The sequence below is a fragment of the Pelobates fuscus genome, chromosome 2, assembly GCF_036172605.1.
Source record: "Pelobates fuscus isolate aPelFus1 chromosome 2, aPelFus1.pri, whole genome shotgun sequence".
Lineage (NCBI taxonomy): Eukaryota > Metazoa > Chordata > Amphibia > Anura > Pelobatidae > Pelobates > Pelobates fuscus.
This window is the reverse complement of record NC_086318.1, coordinates 36,064,406-36,085,504: the sequence shown is the minus strand read 5'-3', so window position 1 is coordinate 36,085,504 and position 21,099 is coordinate 36,064,406. Positions and strand designations below refer to the sequence as shown.

General features: G+C 44.7%; 1 protein-coding gene across 2 annotated transcripts in view; it reads left to right on the top strand.

Annotated features, from left to right (window-relative positions):
* LOC134586524 (cytochrome P450 2K1-like) overlaps window positions 1–21,099 on the top strand; it is a 106,027-nt gene that overhangs the window by 15,964 nt on the left and 68,964 nt on the right. Inside the window, exons 1-2 of one of the 2 annotated variants that reach the window (XM_063442083.1) lie at window positions 5,172–5,230; window positions 5,646–5,808. In XM_063442083.1, coding sequence (XP_063298153.1) covers window positions 5,697–5,808 — 112 coding nt within the window. In that variant the 5' untranslated portion in view covers window positions 5,172–5,230; window positions 5,646–5,696. Of the gene's footprint in view, window positions 1–5,171; window positions 5,231–5,645; window positions 5,809–21,099 lie in introns of those variants that run through there. The other variant, XM_063442082.1, reaches the window with a different exon arrangement.

The following is a 21,099-nucleotide window of genomic DNA, read 5'->3' as shown; positions in this document are numbered from 1 at the left end:
GTATAATAAACACAGGTTACTGGCTATGGAGGATAATGTATAATGCTGTCTAGGAGGTGGGAGGGTCTGGGAGGGAGGGTCTGCTGCTGATTGGCTGGAATGTGTCTGCTGACTGTGAGGTACAGGGTACTCAATGATGACGAATAGGGGGCGGACCGAACATCGCATATGTTCGCCATCCGTGGCGAAGGCGAACTTGCGATGTTCGCCAGGAACTATTGCTAATATTTATGGCATCACAAAATCTTTCACTAGAACCAATAAAAATAAGCTCCTCCATATAGTATTTATTGCCTCTGTAGTGGATATCAGAACCGTGGACTCCTCAGAGGTGCCCTAAAACTTGTCAGACATCAAGGCAATTACCTTTATGAATTACAAATGCCTGGTTGTTACCCACTCTGTGCATCTGCCTCATTGAGAGGTTTAACCTTTCTAAATACTTTTTTTTCCAGACAGATGAGCTAATTCATGCCTGCCTAGTTTGTGCCAAAGGGAACAAAAGTTATTTTTCTTGCCAAGCGCCAGTGAGCAATTTCCCTAAATCAACATGAAAGTCAAGGTCTCTCTAGTTTTGTGCCAAAGGGGGCAAAAGCAATTCTTCTTTCCAAACGCCAGTGAGAAATGTCCCTAAATCAACATTACCAACATTATCAAGCTAAATGTAATCATTATATATTTGAACAAAAATCAAATCTCAAATTATAATTTATATATAATTATTATAATTATTGTTAAATTCTTCCAGTGGGGTTCAGTACTCATACATACATACTTACATACATAAAGAAAAGACAATTCACAGGGGAGAATAAAAATACTTGCAAAATTTCCCTAAATGCACCTGTATCGTAGGAGAGGAATGCAGGTTCTGTCTCTGCAGAAAACACTATTAGCTGGATAGCCAGATTTCAAGAAGAAAAAAGAAACTTATCAAAAAATAACGTTATATAACTTTTGTTCAAACAAAGTATACATGTGCCTATGACATAAACTGGGCAGCGGAAAGACCACCACTGTTGCCCTTCATTAGAGACTTTATCACTTAAATTTTTAATGCCCGGTGCAGGTCTGGCAAAATCATATAAATATAGTAGAAAGGACCGCACTCCAAGGTCTTTGTGATAATTTTCAAATAAAATGTAACTTTTATTTAATCCATATAAAAGTCATCCCCCACATGGAGCTTTCATCAGGACAAGAAATAAAATACAAATGTGCATACACAAGAATATATACCCCTACCCCTTAAGACAATTACACCTTAATTGTGTACTCACCAAGTCATGAAACATCAAGTCCATCATTGTATGATGTATCTCTTAGTCTGGTGTCCTCGTGTGCAGGGCCTCAAAAGGGGGAGTGGCTAGGGTTAACAGCCAGGGTATGTTTGCGTTCAAGGTTGGAACTTAGCAACTACTGGAAGGGTAATGGGTAAACAGAGGGAGATGTATAAAAAATGCTTCTATAGTCAGGGCCGGTGCAAGGATTTTTGCCGCCCTAGGCAAAAAACATTTTGCCGCACCCCCCCCCATATGTCCTGCCCACCATGTGACATCACAATGCCCTGCCCATATGCTCTGCCATATGGGCCAACGTCAGTCTTCACAAAGTGTATTTTATCTGAAAAGACTGTGTTTACATTAAAAAGCCTACAGGCACAGGCTATAGACACCAGCACCACTACATTATGCTGTAGTGCTTCTGGTGACTATAGTATTCATTTAATGTGAGGTAAATTAGAGATTAGTGCCACTAATAATATATTGGATTGCCTACTTACCACCAGATGAGGACAATAGGCTGAAGAGGTCTTGTGTAGAAAAGGCTCTCTGGAGACTGTTTTTAACAGTGCTCACAACAATTAATGAACAGGAAGCAGCTTCATTTTTTAGGGCCCCTTACACAGCTCAAGGTCTGGGTCCCCAGGGCTTGACCGTGAGTATGCCTACAATGCCCAACCATAAATACCTACATGGCCCACCCATGAGTTCTCTCACAGGAAGTGGAGTGTATGTGTGTAGGGGATGTTTTATGTGTTATTGTAGTGGATGCAATGTGTGTATGTTCTTATGGAATGTAGTGTATAGGGATACCAATTTGAGTAAGGGATGTAGTGTGTTTATAGGGGATGCAGTGTGTGTTTGCGTGTAAGGAATGCATTGTATGTTTCTGTGTGTGAGTGTGTGTGTAAGGGGTGCAAGGTGTGTTTCTGTGTATGTAATTGAATGCAGTGTGTGTCTGTAAGGGGTGCATTGATTGTGTAAGAGAGAGTAAGTCCTTACTCCCCCCTCCACTAGTGGTCCTTACTCCCCACCCCACTAGTGGTCCTTACCCTCCCTCCCCTCCCCTAGTGGTCCTTACTCCCCCCTCCACTAGTGGTCCTTACCCCCCTCCCCTCCACTAGTTGTCCTTACTCCCCCTTCCCCTCCCCTAGTGGTCCTTACTCCCCCCTCCACTAGTGGTCCTTACTCCCCCCTCCACTAGTGGTCCTTACCCCCCCTACCCTCCCCTAGTGGTCCTTACTCCCCCCTCCCACTAGTGGTCCTTACCACCCCCCCTCCCCTCCCCTAGTGGTTCTTACTCCCCCCTCCCCTAGTGGTCCTTACCACCCCCCCTCCCCTGCCCTAATGGTCCTTACTCCCCCCCTCCCCTAATGGTTCTTACCCTTCCTCCCCTCTCCCCAATGGTCCTTACCTTCCTTGCTGTCTATATAGCGTGGCCGGGCAGCGCGGAACGCGGGACAGGAACTTCTGTTTCCTGTACCCGGCCGCTGGCGAACTGAAGGGAAGTGCTCACTCAGAAGCATTTTTTATACATCTCCCTCTGTTTACCCATTACCCTTCCAGTAGTTGCTAAGTTACAACCTAGAACGCAAACATACCCTGGCTGTTAACCCTAGCCACTCCCCCTTTTGAGGCCCTGCACACGAGGACACCAGACTAAGAGATACATCATACAATGATGGGCTTGATGTTTCATGACTTGGTGAGTACACTATTAAGGTGTAATTGTCTTAAGGGGTAGGGGTATATATTCTTGTGTTTGCACATTTGTATTTTATTTCTTGTCCTGATGAAAGCTCCATGTGAGGGCTGAAACTTTGACTTTTATATGGATTAAATAAAAGTTACATTTTATTTGAAATTTATCACAAAGACCTTGTAGTGCGGTCCTTTCTACTATATATATACATATATATATATATATATATATATATATATATATATATATATATATACATACATATATATATATATATATATACACATATATATATATACATACATATATATATATATACATATATATATATAAGGTGTATGTATATATATATACATACATATACAGGTGATACTCGAAAAATTACAATATCGTGCAAAAGTTAATTTATTTCATTAATGCAATGTAAAAGGGGAAACTAGTATATGAGATAGACGCATTACATGCAAAGCAAGATAGTTCAAGCCGTGATTTGTCATAAGTGCGATGATTATGGCTTACAGCTCATGAAAACCCCAAATCCACAATCTCAGTAAATTAGAATATTACATGCAATCAATAAAACAAGGAGTGTACATAGAACAATAGAACAATATCGGATCTCTGAAAAGTATAAGCATGCATATGTACTTGGTTTGGGCCCCTTTTGCAGCAATTACTGCCTCAATGCGGCGCGGCATGGAAGCTATCAGCCTGTGGCACTGCTGAGGTGTTATGGAAGACCAGGATGCTTCAATAGCGGCCTTCAGCTCTTCTGCATTGTTCGGTCTCATGTCTCTCATCTTTCTCTTGGCAATGCCCCATAGATTCTCTATGGGGTTCAGATTAGGCGAGTTTGATGGCCAATCAAGCACAATAATCCCATGGTCATTGAACCAGGCGTTGGTGCTTTTAGCAGTGTGGGCAGGTGCCAAGTCCTGCTGGAAAATGAAGTCAGCATCCCCATAAAGCTCGTCTGTGGAAGTAAGCATGAAGTGCTCCAAAATTTCCTGGTAGACGGCTGCGTTGACCCTGGACTTAATGAAGCACAGTGGACCAACACCAGCAGATGACATGGCTCCCCAAATCAACACAGACTGTGGAAACTTCACACTGGACTTCAAGCATCTTGCAGTGTGTGCCTCTCCATTCTTCCTCCAGACGCTGGGTGCAAGGAAGGACAACTGGTGAACCAGCGTCAGGGTCATGGGTGTCTAAGGCTCATTGATGCATGTGGGTAGGGAAGGCTAACCCATCTGATCCGATCACACATAATCTACTTTAGCCCATTTTGCTGAAAAACTTAATGCTGGCCATGACAGAAAGGTTTCAGAACACACAGTACATCACAGTTTGTTGTATATGGTGCTGAATAGTCGCAGACCAGTCAGAGGGCCTGTGATGACCCCTGTCCACTGCCAAAAGCACCTTCAATGGGTATGTGAGTGTCAGAACTGGACCATGGGTCAATGGAAAACGTCACCTTGTCTGATGACTCATGTTTTCTTTTAGATCAGGCTGCCTAGTTTCATGTGCATCACATATCTGGGGGAAAACATGTTTTGCTGGAAAACATTTAGTCCTGGCATTCATGTGGACATTACTTTGACACATACCACCTACCTAGAGATAGGTTTAGACCACATACACCACTTCTTGCCAATGATGTTCCCTGATGGCAGTATAATTCTCCCTGTCACAATGCAAACATTGCTCAGGAATGGTTTGAGGAACAAGACAAAGAGTTTAAGGTGTTGTCTTGGCCTCCAAATTCCCCAGATCTCAATACAATTGAACACCAGTAGGATGTGCTGGAACAACAAATCTGATTCAGGGAGGCCACCACTCGCAACCTGCAGGACTTAAAGGGACACAATAGTCACCAAAACAACTGTAGCGTTCTGAAGCAGGTTTTGCAGTTTCTGTGTATAGATCATGCCTGTGAGGTTTCACTGCTCAAATCTCAAATTGTAACACCTCCGCTGGCTGTGACTGACACTGCCTGCATGGAAACAAGACACTGCCTGCATGAATACATTCAATCAGATGTAACTTACAATAAAGTTTTTTTTGTAAATATCTCTTTATTGAGAATTTTTTTTCAAAGTTTCAACAAAAATGCAGATTGTGAGGATGAGGAAACATGCAGGTTATAACATCTGGTAAAAAGAGATACGCAAATCTCCACACGAACAAGAAGAGCTGAGACACGCAGGTCTCACATGGAGAGTAGGTTCACAGCATATAGGTAGATAGGAAGGGAGTTCCTGCATGATATTAGGCAGAGAGTTTTAATGTTTTGACTGATCGGTGTATATTAGCATGTAGAAAAATGTAGTTGTGATTTTTAATTGAACAATTTTTTACTTTGTGTTCAATTCAATAAAAATCTTTTAAATAATTAAACAAAAAAACTAAACCAACCCTGTTAGTATTCATGGGTTAAATATAAGTTATCACAAAAAAAAAAAAGGTAGGATCCTATGTCTTGCAGATTATTTCACAAAATGTATTTGGTACCAGAAATTGCATGTTTTGTCCCCATTTTTTTTTTGGTTTGTGTATTTTTAACTACATGTGTGTTAAATTAACTAAATTTAAAATAAAATTTTCCTCCTATAGATTTTTCTACTCATTTTTATCTATTGTATTTCTGCATTCAGCTATCCAAAATATATGGCCCAGTGTTCAGCATACAGCTAGGCAGCAAGAGAATGGTGATCTTGGCTGGTTATGAAACTGTGAGAGACGCACTTGTGAACCATGCTGCCGAGTTTAGTGGGAGAGCATTGGCACCAATGTTTCAAAAGATGGACCATGGGAATGGTAAGTTTAGATCATATGTTGTGCAGTATTTGCCATATTATCATAAAGATACATCTAAACGTTGGATATTCTAGTTACTGGGTTTGACATTGTATAAATCAATTAGCATTCATTCTTAAATTGCATTGCAATTATGCACATTATGATTCTAATATATTATTGTCATTAATATTGCTATTATTATTATTATTATTATTATTATTATTATTATGTTGCATTTGTAAAATGTAGTCCAATTCAGTAATCAAACTGGTTCCTCACACATGGTGATGGAAAGAACCCTATTAAATATCTGATTTTCATGGCCTTACTTATTGAGGGACGTTTATCAAAGTGCTCTAAAAAGTTGTCTGAAATACTAAAGCGAGGCAATTACCATGGAAATCAGAGAAAACAGTAGGCACATTCTATTAGTGACTCTTCCTCTTTTTATTTTTGCACACTTTTTAGTACAGATCAGTTTTTATTTGAGTTGAGCGGACACCTGGATGTTCGGGTTTGCCGGGTTCGGACGAACTTTGGTAAAAAGTTCGAGTTCGGGACTCGAACTTGACCCGACGTTGACCCCAAACCCGAACCCCATTGAAGTCAATGGGGACCCGAACTTTTGGGCACTAAAATGGCTCTCAAAAAAAGTCCTGTAAAGGGCTAGAGGGCTGCAAAAGGAAGTAAAATGTTAGTAAGAGTAGGACAAGTGCCCTGCAAACAAATGTGGATAGGGAAATAACTTAAAATAACATAAAATACATAAAAATAAAAAATATTAATCTTGAACTAGGAGGAGGAGGTGGATGTGGAGTAGGAGGTTGAGGAGGCGGTGACCGTGGCGGTGTAGGTGGAAGCGGCGGTGGAGGAGGAGGAGGTAGTCAACACTTTTTTTTTTTGGGGGTAGCCCCCCCAAATATTGGGACATATAAAAAAAGAAAACAAAGAATAAGTGCTCTTGAGTATAACAATGGCTGGGTGAGGCCGGTATAAATGTCTATTCTGCACAAGGTACAGACAAGTCTGGTGGGATCCATGCCTGGTTCATTTTAATAAAAGTGAGCTGTGGACAGGCGGCTGCGCTTGTCTGTGATAACGCCCCCTGCCATGCTAAACACACGTTCAGACAATACACTAGCTGCAGGGCAGGCCAGCACCTCCAAGGCATAAAGGGCAAGCTCAGGTCATGTGCCCAATTTGGAGACCTAGAAGTTGAATGGGGCAGACCCATCAGTCAGTACGTGTAGTCGTGTGCACACGTACTGTTCCACCATGTTGCTGAAATGCTGCCTCCTTTTAAGACGTTCCATATCAGCTGGTGGTGCTGGTTGTTGTGGCGTGCTGACACAGCTTTTCCACATTTCGGCCATGCTAACCCTGCCTTCTGAGGTGCTGACGGTGCCCCAGCTGCGTTAGCGACCTCTTCCTCCTCCTCTGCCTTCGCCTTGTGCTTCCACTGAGCCCCCGGTGTCAGTTGGGAATGCCCTCAGCAGCGCGTCTACCAGCGTGCGCTTGTAGTCACGCATCTTCCGATCACGCTCCAGTGAGGGAATTAAGGATGGCGCGATGTCATTGTAACGGTGATCCAGCAGGGTGGCCACCTAGTAATCAGCCCAAGTTAGAATGTGGGCAACTCAACAGTCATTGCGCAGGCACTGCAGCATGTAGTCGCTCATGTGTGACAGGCTGCCCAGAGGCAAGGACAAGCTGTCCTCTGTGGGAGGTGCATGGTCTGTGTCCTCCGTATCCCCCCAGACACACTCCAGTGATGCCCACGAGCTGCGTTGGGTGCCACCCTGCTGTGAACACGGTCTCTCCTCCTCCTCCCTCTCCTCATCCTCCTCCTCCTCATCCTCCAGAACTGTGCCCTGGCTGGACAATTGTGTACCTGGCCTATGCTGGTGCAGGGACCCACCCTCCGAGCCATTTGTGAATGACTGGCCTGATAACCATGGAAATTACCCCTCTTCCTCCTCCTCTTCCTCCTGTGCCACATCCTCTTCCATCATCGCCCGAAGCATTTTTTCAAGGAGTCTTTTCATGGAGGCCCACTCATTGGTGGTGAAGTGGTGCTGTTCCGCAGAGTGACTGACCCGTGCGTGCTGCAGCTGAAACTCCACTATTGCCTGCTGCTGCTCGCACAGTCTCTCCAGCATGTGCAAGGTGGAGTTCCAGCTTGTGGGCACGTCGCATATGAGGCGGTGAGCGGGAAGGCTGAAGTTACGCTGCAGCGCAGACAGGCGAGCAGCAGCAGGGTGAGACCGCTGAAAGCGTGCACAGACGGCCCACACTTTCTGCAGCAGCTCTGATATATCTGGGTAGTTTTTCAAGAATTTCTGCACCACTGATACCGGAGAAACTGACGGAAGCCAAGCACAGAGAGATGGACACAGGTTTCTTCAGGAAGGAAGAGATTCTTTATTCGATTCACCGACCGGGACTCAGAGGGACTAATGTCACCAAAAAACAGCAAAGTCTGAGTCCTGATCATACAGTGTAGGTCCCTTATATAGGCATGTAGCTCCTCCCATAATCAGTTCAACCTACACATACTCTTATCTAATCAACCGAATAGAGACTAAAATCCTGTTTGACCACATGGCTTGCTCAGCACAATGGAGGAGGGGAAATACTTGTATATCCTGTATTCCTACTTATGCTCCTTACACTACTGATTGTATCTTAGCTACGTGTAACTGACTTAACTGGTACATCAACATATGCAAGTGCACATACCACGTGGCAATCTTGTCCTAGTAAATTTATTTTTATTGAGATTCCACCACATTCCCCCCTTTGATGCTTCTGATATTTCACAATTCCAGATGCATCACTTAACCATAGTTTGCTTACACCTCAGGTTGCTATGAACCAGACCAGACTTTGCGATTCCCTAACGATATGAATCCCTCAACATTCCTCTTCCTGTACTAGTTCTCCCTGATTTAGAGCCTCATACCTATATATAGCCATTATCTGTGCAGCAACCTTTCTCTCTGCTATATTCTCTATAATGCTCTGCACAGACCTAACTACCAAAGGAATCAGACATGGTAGGAGAAGGCAAAGCATCAAAATTAGCATGACTCCACCTACCAATGCCTTAAGTCCTCCAAACTGCTCATACCAATTACCAAACCAACTACTTGGATTATACCCTTTCCATACCTGGGTAGGCACATGCGCTAGTTTAACCATATGGCTAGTAAGCTCAGCTATTGCTTGCCCTTCATCATCTATTTGAAGACAACAATTGCTTAGGTTAAACTTCCCACATACACCTCCCTCTACTGCCAATAGATAATCCAAAGCTAATCTATTTTGGTAAACGGCTGTCCTCATCCTAGTATTATGTTTCGCTAGGAGATTGAGCGCTTGTGATGTCTCATTGGTAATTATCTCAACCACTGCCTGTAACCTTATAATGCGGTTGAGCATATATATTGGGGTTCTATATCCGAAAGTACCATCTTCTGCTCAAGTGGCTGGCCCGTAATAATCTATGATACGCTGGGGAGGCCATTCATTATCTTCCCAGGTACCTATCTCTAGGGGTCCCCTTTTCTTCCTATGATTCACATCATATACTTTAACTCCCAAAGTCTCTCCTGCTTCAATAGGCAACAAGAAGAAGGATGGTTTGAGCATACCTAACACACATGCCCCTTCCCAGTCCCGTGGTAACTCTGAATAGGCCTTCTTACCACAGATCCAGTACAAATTTGCTGGGGCTTTCCAACTAGATGTGATAGATAGATCAAACCACACGTCCTTTAAATTGGCATAACTTGCAAACGGGTTAGGTGGTTCTGAGACATTTGAAGCCGACCACCAGGTTGTATTCTTTGTAGTATCATCATAAGCTTTTTGCCCTAGACAAGTTAGTTCTCCTACAGATGTGTTAAACATTATTCCTTTTCTTGCTATGCAAACATAACCTATAATGGAGGTCTTTAATCGCCACTCAGATTTACCTCTAACACTCATTTGATAATCGGCTTGAGAAGATGTTATCTGTTCAATTGTCTCAGAACCAGAATACATTACCTCCTTTGCTTCCCAGGGCCATTGGTCTCCCATATTAGTACCTCCACACACATAGCAGTTGGTCACCTTAAGACTACCAGCAATACTCTCGGCTAGATCAATAAACAGGTTCTTAGCATTATGGGGAATCTTATTTTCTACACTCATCTCTTCATAAAAAGAATGGAAAACCTGATGAGTTTGGGATGCTACGGTATCGGTCTCTATCCCTATAAATAATATTGTCCCAGGATCCAAACCCGTCCCATATATCTGGAACCCAAATAAGTTACCAAACCTATCTAAAAATTGTTCAGGATTATTAATAAGTATATGGACTGGGTTACACTCCATAGACTTACAATACGGTTTGGTAGGCAACATAGTAACAATCATATCCTTATCTACTGTCTGTCCCCAAGTTGCCCACCCCACACAAGACCAATATGGGCAATAGTTATAATCCCTATCTGGGCATTTTGGACTTTGTACTTATTTTTACTACTGGGACAAATATACTTATCGTTAGACCCATACGTTCTCTCCCACTTAAGTTTCCCGCATACATTCCACGGTTTTCTACCACTTGATATCGCCTTACATGCATCAAATAGCAGAACACCCGAAGAATGTACGGTTTCTAATACTGTTTTATTTATTAGGGTCCCCTGTGAGTCTCCATTCCGGAGGGTCAACCAAATTGTACGGGGTTGATACTCTGGATTGAAGCATTTAGGTTCGCCTACTCCTAAATGGCATACACTATACTCTATACCTAAGTATCTACACCTTGATACATATCCTTTACATTCATATTGTGAATGCCAAATTAGGGTCTGGGAAATATGATTACCTGTTATAGTAGTCTTAATGCAAACCTCACAGCTAGGTGTGTCGGTACCTCTACCTTCCTGAATAATAAAAAAACATAAAAATACACATTATCAAGAGCACTTCTTTCGACGTCTTCATCCTCAGTCTTCGTCCGTGCGATGGCACCTCAGCTTCCAGGATGTAAGGGCTGCAAGGAATGGAGTTCTGCAGGTCCTCTCTTCCCTTCACAGAGGTCCCTTCGAGACACCCTGGCTATGTCACGTGGGTGAGTGGTCTGGCTTTATTATGGCCGACAAAACACTCACTTACTGATCTCTTTAAACACACTTGTAATCCCAATATCTCCTCGTTACTCCGACTGAGTCATGCGCTTTAACCGGATCTTGCAGGGATTCTCTGGATCTGGTGTAGCTTGCCAAGAATCTACTGCTGCTGGTTTAACCCTGGAGTGATGAATCCACGGAGTCACTTCAGCCACCTTTATTGCTGTAGGGGTAGACAAAAGAACAACATAAGGACCCCTCCACTTAGGCCCTAACGGTATACTGTTCCACTCTTTATTCCACACTTGGTCTCCTGGATGATAGCTATGAACAGGGGGATAAATATTCACAGGTAATATATCTTGTACCCATTTCTGTACCTCCTCCATAGTTTTACCCAACTCTACAACCTGCTGCCAGGTAATTCCTTCTCCCAACTGACTCAAATCCCCCCTTAAGTTACCAAGTACGGGAGGTGGACGCCCATACATGATTTCAAAAGGTGAGAGACCCATCCTTCTGGTAGGTGTACTACGAATACGTAAGAGAGCTATAGGCAAAAGAACATTCCACTTAAGTTGAGTTTCTTGACACATCTTTGCCAATTGGTTCTTAATAGTTCTGTTCATCCTTTCCACTTTCCCAGAACTCTGAGGTCTATATGCCGTATGAAGCTTCCACTTAATACCAAGCATATGAGTCAGTTGTTGTAGGCACTGGTGAACAAAGGCTGGACCATTATCCGATCCTATAGAACATGGTAGTCCATATCGGGGTATTATTTCTCGCAACAGGAATCGCACAACTTCTCCTGCTTTCTCTGTACGAGTGGGACATGCTTCTACCCAACCTGAGTAGGTACACACAACTACTAGTAGGTAGCGATGTCCGCCGGATTTAGGCATTACCATATAGTCTATTTGAAGATCGGACATAGGGAGTCCCCCCATATACTGGACTCCCGGTGGTTTCACTGGTCCTTGCTTTGCGTTATTCTTCCTTCTGTGCCGATGTTCCTTTTGACAATGGCCGAGCTTCTATCACCTTGTCTATGGTAGTCACTGCATATCCTGCATAGCGAATCCCTTCTTTCACATAACTACTGCCATCCGTATAATACTGGACATCAGGTTTCTGGATAGGAAAATCACGAAGGTCCGGTCTACTTGAGAACACTTCATCCATCACCTCCAGGCAATCATGTTGACTCTCAGTAGGTTGTGGCAAAAGGGTAGCTGGATTCAAGGTATTAACAGTCTCTAAATGCACTCTTGGGTTTTCACACAACATAGCTTGATACTTAGTCATGCGGCTATTACTACACCAATGATTGCCTTTATAGTCTAGCAACGTTTGTACTGCGTGCGGGACTCGCACATAGAGTTCCTGACCCAGAGTGAGCTTATCAGCTTCGGCTACCAGCAGGGTGGCGGCAGCTACAGCTCTTAGACAAGGTGGAAGACCACTGGCCACTGCATCCAGTTGTTTGGACATATATGCAACAGGTCTTTGCCATGATCCCAAGTACTGTGTCAATACTCCCACAGCCATTCTTCTTTGCTCGTGTACATATAAGTAGAATGGACGTGTATGATCAGGTAGACCTAATGCTGGGGCACTCATCAAAGCCTTCTTCACATCTTCAAATGCCTTTTGCTGTTCAGGGGTCCACAGGAAGGGATCGTGTTCTGTACCTTTTATAGCTGCATAAAGAGGTTTCGCCAATATCGCATAAGTGGGAATCCATATCCTACAGAAGCCTGCTGCCCCCAAGAATTCCCGCACTTGTCTTCTATTCTTGGGTATTGGTATTTGGCATACAGCTTCTTTTCTCTCTGGCCCCATTATCCTTTGACCTTCAGAGATATGGAATCCCAGATACTTAACAGTTGGCTGACACAACTGAGCTTTCTTCCTAGACACCTTGTATCCTGCCTTCCAGAGAATGTGTAGTAGATCATGTGTTGCTTGCGGACATATTTCTCTTGTAACTGCCGCTATCAACAAATCATCTACATATTGCAATAGTACACACTCTCCTGGGATGGACTTGAAATCCAGTAAGTCTTGACTTAAAGCTGATCCAAATAGGGTGGGTGAATTTTTAAACCCTTGGGGCAGTCTTGTCCAAGTCATGTGGCGTTTCGAGCCCGTTACAGCATTTTCCCATTGGAATGCGAAGATACACTGGCTTTCCGCAGCAATTCGAAGGCAAAAGAAGGCATCTTTGAGATCTAAGACAGTGAAATAGGTAGCCCCGCCCGGAATTAAAGCAAGCAGTTTATATGGATTGGGCACAACTGGGTGTATACTTACGACCGCATCATTGACTGCTCTCAAGTCCTGCACAGGGCGATACTCATCTGTACCGGGCTTTTGAACAGGCAACAATGGGGTGTTCCAGGGGGAAGTACAGAATTTTAGGATACCATACCGTATGAACTTATCCAAATACGATTGTATATTCTTCTTGGCCTTTTGTGGGATATGATATTGCCTTAAGCTCACTGGATAGACCCCAAGTTTCAGTTCGATTCGAATTGGTGGGATATTGCGAGCAAGTCCTGGTGGGTTGTTCTCTGCCCACACTCCTGGTATATTAAACAAGGATTCATCACTCTTAGGGTTTTGGCTAGTCAACGCTGTATAAAGTCGCCACTCTTCTTCCTTTGGTACAGATATTGTCATTATACCTGAAGGTCCATTGAACTTTAAAGATGTTGTTCCATTTGGTAGAAACGTTATCTGCGCTTGTAGTTTTGACAACAAATCACGTCCTAACAGTTGGACTGGACATTCAGGCATATAAAGGAATTGATGTTTTACTACGTGGCCTCCCAATGTACAGAGTCGACTTTTAAGAACCGGTTTAGCAGCACTCCTTCCAGTTGCTCCTATTACGGTGATAGTTCTTCCGGATGGAGGAGCAACTAGGTCAGTCACCACCGAATGTTCAGCACCAGTATCGATCATGAACGCACTCCTTTTTCCCCCTATTGATACATCGACCATAGGCTCCGCTCGGCCAAGGGGGATAGAGCCCGGTCGATATCAATAGTCCTCCATGACCGTGTCAGCCAATCCTACAAAGTCCCTATCTTCTCTATCGCGGGATCTCTGCGCTGCTGGATAATACCTGTCTTCTCTAACACTTCCTCTATTGCTACCATTATTCCCTCCAGGACCTCCTCTACCTCTCGCTCTGCCTCTATAATTACCATATCCTGCCCTAGGTTTGTCTCTCTCATACTGTTCCCTTTGCGGACACTCACTTCTCCAATGCCCTTCTTCCCTTCTATCTACGCCTGCGATTGCTACCGCTAGCATATCTGCCTTTCTACGCATCTTGCGCTCTTCCTCTTTCTTTGTCTCTGTTTCCCTGTTCATGTACACTTTATTCGCTACCTCCATTAGTTGGGTTATGGACATCCCTACAAACCCTTCAAACTTTTGTAGCTTGCGCTTTATATCTCCGTAGGCTTGGCTGACAAAGGCAGAGTTAACCATCCGGGAATTCTCAGGGGCCTCCGGATTAAAGGGGGTATACAAGCGGTATGCCTCCAATAATCGGTCATAAAAGACACTGGGCGATTCATCACATTTCTGCAATACCTCAGCCGTCTTAGACATGTTAATTGCCTTCTTTCCTCCAGCTTTCATGCCAGCAATAATAGCGTCCCTGTATGCTTTTAAATGGGCCATATCTGCGCCATTGATATTCCATTCCGGATCAGTGTTTGGATAATGTGCTGCGGCCCATGCTGCCGGATTGGCCTGATTTTGTGTACGGGCCACTTCTTCCAGCGCTTTAATTGCCGCTTGGTTTATCCTTGTCCTTTCCTCGTTATTAAACAATGTCATAAGCAGTTGCTGACAATCAACCCAAGTGGGATTATGTGTCTGGACTATGGAGGTAAACAAATCCGTCATGGCTTGAGGATTTTCGGTGTATGAGGAGTTATGGGTCTTCCAATTAAATAGATCAGTAAATGTGAAGGGAACATAAACGAATACTGGATCAGCATATTGTATCTGGCCGTCACCGTTAATGTGTGTTGGGCCAGGTGTCAGTCGAAGTGGCATTTGATAATGTCGGGGTTGTAGGGTACCGGTCAATTGTCGGGTTAGTATGGGGCTTCGTTTAGGAACGTCAGTTAGGGGTTCCGGTCGAGGGGTAGTAAGACAAGGGGATGGGGACGCTTTACTGAGGGGGAGATCGGTGAGTAAAATATTCCGGGCCGGGCTAGGAGGAGCCTGACCAGGAACTAGAAATGGCGCCAAATCTGGGTAGGTGGAGTTGACAGAGGTAGGTACTGAGAGGGGAGGGTTTAAAACAAGAGGGCTGGGCTCTGAGCTAGAGGAGGAAGTAGGTGGGGACAACGGGGCAAGGGGAGGAGCGTTTCCAGCAGCACCTCCTCTTACTCTTCCGGTGGAGGAGGAGTAAGGGAGCGGCATAGGGATCTCAGACTCAGGAGGCGTGTCCAAAATGGGCGTAATTACGGCCTTAGTGGACAAGCGAGTCCTGGCCACCATGAGGCGACATTGTTCCTCGTGGCATACTTGGATCCATTTTGGCAAGTCTTTTACGGCCTGCCTCCAGCAATCAATATATGGAAACTGGCCGTAAAGTTCAGGCCTACCTGATACAGCCACATGTACACGCTGTACCAGATTAGGATCCAAACTGCCACGTGGCGGCCATGCGGCAACCAAAGTAGGCCATTCCCTACTACACAATGTAATCAAGCGTGCTGGAGACATCTTTACCCCAAAATCACATACTGTATATCCCTTTTTAAAATTCTTTATCATACATCCTAAGGGATCCAAAATCGTTGAATCTGACGCGCCCATACTTAACAATGGAGCGTCGTTTCCAACAGAAACTATACAAACACTCTACCAACGGTCACACCCGTTCGCTCGGCAACAGCACCACGTGGTACAGTTACTAAGTGAAACGCACACAACAAAACACTCAGGGAATTCCCGTACACACACAGCTGTTACACCAGTCACTAAGTAACTAATACGTTGCCCTTTGGCGAAACTATACGGTCACCCACGCTATAATTCCCTATATTTGAATTACCCGTCTATAACATACCCCAGTAACATCGTCTTTACAAACAGTAGTTACAGTACGGTTAGCATAGGTTAAAGTACAATTTAAAGTCACAGTACAATTAGTAGTGGTTATGGTGTTAAAACATGCAACATAGACGACAATTATTAGTACTTATTTACAGTATTAGTAATTATACATGGTTATGGTACCGTGTGCTATAATACAGTTACACACTATTCACACTCTCGCTAGACGGCAGAGCTCACACTATCTAGCAAGATACACACACTACTACAACAATCTTTAACACATTTACAATTCCCAACTAATCTATTGGCCAGTACCTTGATGGACTACCTAAAACTATCTACATACATTTTGGTTAGCCACACTGCCCAAGCACCACATATAGCGAACTAGAGGGCGGAATTTACAACAGCACCCTTTTAGTCTATTTACTCTATCAAAAATCTAGTGGGTTCCAAATTTACACGCCTTCCCACTTAGCCAAGATAGGTTGAGATCTAGCAAACCGAATTTACACAGACGCCGCTTAGTCTCCCGGTCCCTCCGACCTAGCGAACAAAATATACACCCTAGAACGCTAGTCTAGACAAGACACCGGTGTCCAGCTAGGGCTATTTACACCAGAACCCCGCCTGACTCCAAACCAAAATTAAACAGGCTTACTAAAGGGTGTTTAATTGAGCGGTGCGCCTTCGCTCCTTCCCTCCACTGGAGGGGGCAGATTCCAAATAACCCCTTATGGGCCTACCGCACAATCGGTATCCAATACCCCTAGTGGGTCCGCCGTCTAAAACAGCGGTCGTCTTACCTCCTCGTTCCTGAACCTGGGTTCACACTCATCGACGGGGGCACCCCAGCACTTACTACGTAGAGGCCGATGATCTCCTGGACAACAGACCAGTGGCGCCGAGACGAAAGGAGGTCCACGCAGAAGTTCAGGGGTGCAGCCGTAGAGAACATGGGCAAAGATAGACCGTCTCACGCCTCTGCTTCTCAGCTACCATTGAACGATGAGCTTCCTGGCCCAATGCACCAAATGATACCGGAGAAACTGACGGAAGCCAAGCACAGAGAGATGGACACAGGTTTCTTCAGGAAGGAAGAGATTCTTTATTCGATTCACCGACCGGGACTCAGAGGGACTAATGTCACCAAAAAACAGCAAAGTCTGAGTCCTGATCATACAGTGTAGGTCCCTTATATAGGCATGTAGCTCCTCCCATAATCAGTTCAACCTACACATACTCTTATCTAATCAACCGAATAGAGACTAAAATCCTGTTTGACCACATGGCTTGCTCAGCACAATGGAGGAGGGGAAATACTTGTATATCCTGTATTCCTACTTATGCTCATTACACTACTGATTGTATCTTAGCTACGTGTAACTGACTTAACTGGTACATCAACATATGCAAGTGCACATACCACGTGGCAATCTTGTCCTAGTAAATTTATTTTTACTGAGATTCCACCACACCACCAAATTCAGCACATGCACCAGGCAAGGGATGTGCGTAAAACCGGCTAGGCCCAGAGCTGCCACAAGATTTCGCCCATTATCGGGCTTGAGGCTCAGTGGCAACAACCACTCATCAGTCTGTTGTTCCCTGCCTGTCCACAGCTCCTGCGTGGTGTGTTTTTTTTTCCCTTAAATATATGAGTTTTAAAACAGCCTGCTGTCGTTTTCCCCTGGCTGTGCTGAAGTTGGTGGTGAAGGTGTTACGCTGACTGGATGAGTAGGTGATAGAGGAGGAAGAAGTAGAGTAGGAGGAGGAGGCAACAGGAGGCAAAGACAAATGCCCTGCAATCCTTGGTGGCGGAAGGACATGCGCCAAACTGCTATCCGCCTCAGGCCCAGCCACCACTACATTTACCCAGCGTGCAGTTAGGGAGATATAGCGTCCCTGCCCGTGCTTACTGGACCACGTATCAGTGTTTATGTGGACCTTGCCACAGAAGGCGTTGTTTGTATAGGGAAGGGATGGCTTATCTGGAAAGGTAGTGGCGGCTGGGAACCACGTACTGTGGGACAGCCACCGCCATCAGTTTTTTAAAACTGTCCATCTCCAACAGACAGAATGACAGCATTTCAAAGGCCACACATTTTGAAATGCTGGCATTCTGGGCCAGAGATCGTGGGTGGGTAGGGGGGTACTTCCTCTTTCTCTCCAGTGTTTGGGAGATGGACAGCTGAACGCTTCCATGGGACAATGTGGAGACGCTTGGGGACGGTGGCGGACGTGGTGGCATTGCTGCCACATCCTCTGTTTGTGGGGTGGCAGGTGCCACTGTCACTCCAGAGGTGGAGGAAGAGACTGAGACAGCAGCAGAAGAGGAAGCAGGAGGAGCCTGAGACCTTTCTTGGTTTTTGAGGTGCTTACTCCACTGCAGCTCGTGCTTTGCATGTAAATGCCTGGTCATGCAGGTTGTGCTCAGATTTAGAATGTTAATGCCTCGCTTCAGGCTGTGATTGCACAGCGTGCAAACCACTCGTGTCTTGTCGTCAGCACATTGTCTGAAGAACTGCCACGCCAGGGAACTCCTTTGAGATGGCTTTGGTGTGCTCGGTCCCTGTGTGCGGTGGGCAGTAGCAGGCGTACTGTCTATGGGACGGCCGCTCCACTATTGCAACCTGCTCCCTCTTATGCTTTGCTGGTGCCTCTGTGCGACCACCGCCTCTTCCTCCAAACTGCACAGGTCACTCTCATGACCTTAATTCCATGTGGGGTCTAGGACCTCATCATCCTCCATATCATCTTCCACCCACTCCTCAACCCTGCCCTCTTTGCCGGTCTGCACACTGCAGAAAGCCACAGCAGTTGGCACCTGTGTTTCGTCATCATCAGAGATGTGCTGTGGTGGTCCTCGCATGTCCACATCCTGAAACATAAGTGGTTGTGCATCAGTGCACTCAATCTCTTCCACTTCTGGGGCAGGGCTAGGTGGATGGCCCACGGATTCCCCACCAGCAGGCACCTGCTGCATGACTTGTGGCTCAGACTGCTTGGCTGATTTGCAAGGGGGTGAGGTGAAAGACAGATGGCCATGGGCTGCAGGTGCCAACTCTGAGCTTTCAGCAGGGGACTGGGTGGGAGACAATGTGAAAGAACTGGAGGCACTGTCAGCCACACAATCTACTATCGCCTGTACTTGTTCTGGCCTCACCATTCGTAGAAAGGCATTCGGGCCTACCAAATAATGCTGAAGTTTCTGAAGCCTACTCGTACCTAAGGAAGGTGTTTCACTTATGCGTGTAGCTGGCACAGATCGACCACATACTCTCCCTGCAACTGGAGCTCCACCAACACCAGCAGCACCACGACCAGGGCCATGTCCCTTATTTGACGCTCTCCTCATTTTTTTGCGTTCACCCACCAAACTAACAGATGGTTTATGTCAGGCGACAATGTAACTGCTAATAGTCAACAATTAAGTTTACTGACAGTAAGGCAGTGCCGGTGTCCTAAAGAGAAAAAAATTCTAGAGGTCACACAATAGTGTGACAGGCGTAATTAATACAGTTACTTCACTGTCTCACAAAATGTGAATTTGTCAAACAACAATGTAACAGTAGTATTTAACGGTTTTATTGGAATGCAAGAAATGCACCGCAGGCCGCAAATGTACTATTTAGCACAAAAACATTTGATTTTTTAAACCAACAATGTAACAGTAGTATTTAACGGTTTTATTGGACTGCAAGAAATGCACCGCAGGCCGAAAATGTACTATTTAGCACCAAAAAAATTTGAATTTTTCAAAGTGCGACGTAACCACAGTATTTGACGGTTCTATTTGACTCTCAGATATGAAGTGCACGCCCCAAATTAACTTTTTAGCACCAAAGAAATGTGAATTTTTCAAAGTGCGATGTAACCACAGTATTTGACGGTTCTATTTGACTCTCAGATATGAAGTGCACGCCCCAAATTGACTTTTTAGCACCAAAAAAATGTGAATTAGTCAAACTGCAATGTCACATTAGTATTTGATGGTTCTATTTGACTCTCAGATATGAAGTGCATGCCCCAAAGGTAATTTTTAGCAGCAAAAAAATGTGAATTAGTCAAACTGCTATGTCACAGCAGTATTTGACGGTTCTATTTGACTCTCAGATATGAAGTGCATGCCCCAAACTTACTTTTTAGCACCAAAAAAATTTGAATTTGTCAAACTGCAATGTCACAGCAGTATTTAAAAATTCCTAGATGTTGCCCACTGAGCTACCAGAACAGGATTAAAGTAATGTGCCTGGCACACATGCAGTTGCAAGTGCACTGCACTTGCAAAAACGGCCCCCGACGCCCACCTAACAAACAGACTGATTGCTTATTTCTCTGTGGCACTGGGCTCAGGGCAGGGTACAAAAATGTAGTATAGCACCCACAAAAATAATCACTGTAGTTTGCAGATTCAACACCAGAATCTTTCCTAATCTGTCCCTCACAGCTGCAGCATCCTCTCCCTACATTAATAAGAGCTCATGTGACATGCGGCGCTACGTGACTCCAGCTTATATAGAGGCTGGGTCACATGCTGCACTGGCCAATCACAGCCATGCCATTAGTAGGCATGGCTGTGATGGCTTATAAGGGCACACAAGTCAAATGCTTGTTGTTTGGCTGCCCTGCAGCTTTTCAAAACGCGCCATTAAATACCTGAATACCGAACTCGAACCCGAACTGTTACTGAAATGTCCGGGTTCGGGGTCAAAATATCGTAATGTTCACTACGAACAGTTCAGGTTCGCTCAACTCTAGTTTTTATTAATCTCCATCAATGTTTTCAAAATAACTACGGTTTGTAGCCAAGGTCATTCATACACAGCACAAACAACTCCTAACCACACACACACTACACTACAAACAGCCCATTCCCACACAGAACAAACCAAAAATGAAAACTATCAACATAGACATATAAGCACGTCTATTTGCAGAACCACAAAACACACCACCTCTCCTCCCCCTGCCGACGTTAGATCCGAATGCGCATGCGCGGCAAGAGCCGCATGTGCATTCAAACTGCCCATAGGAAAGCATTACTCAATGCTTTCCTATGGACGTCCAGCATCTTCTCACGGTG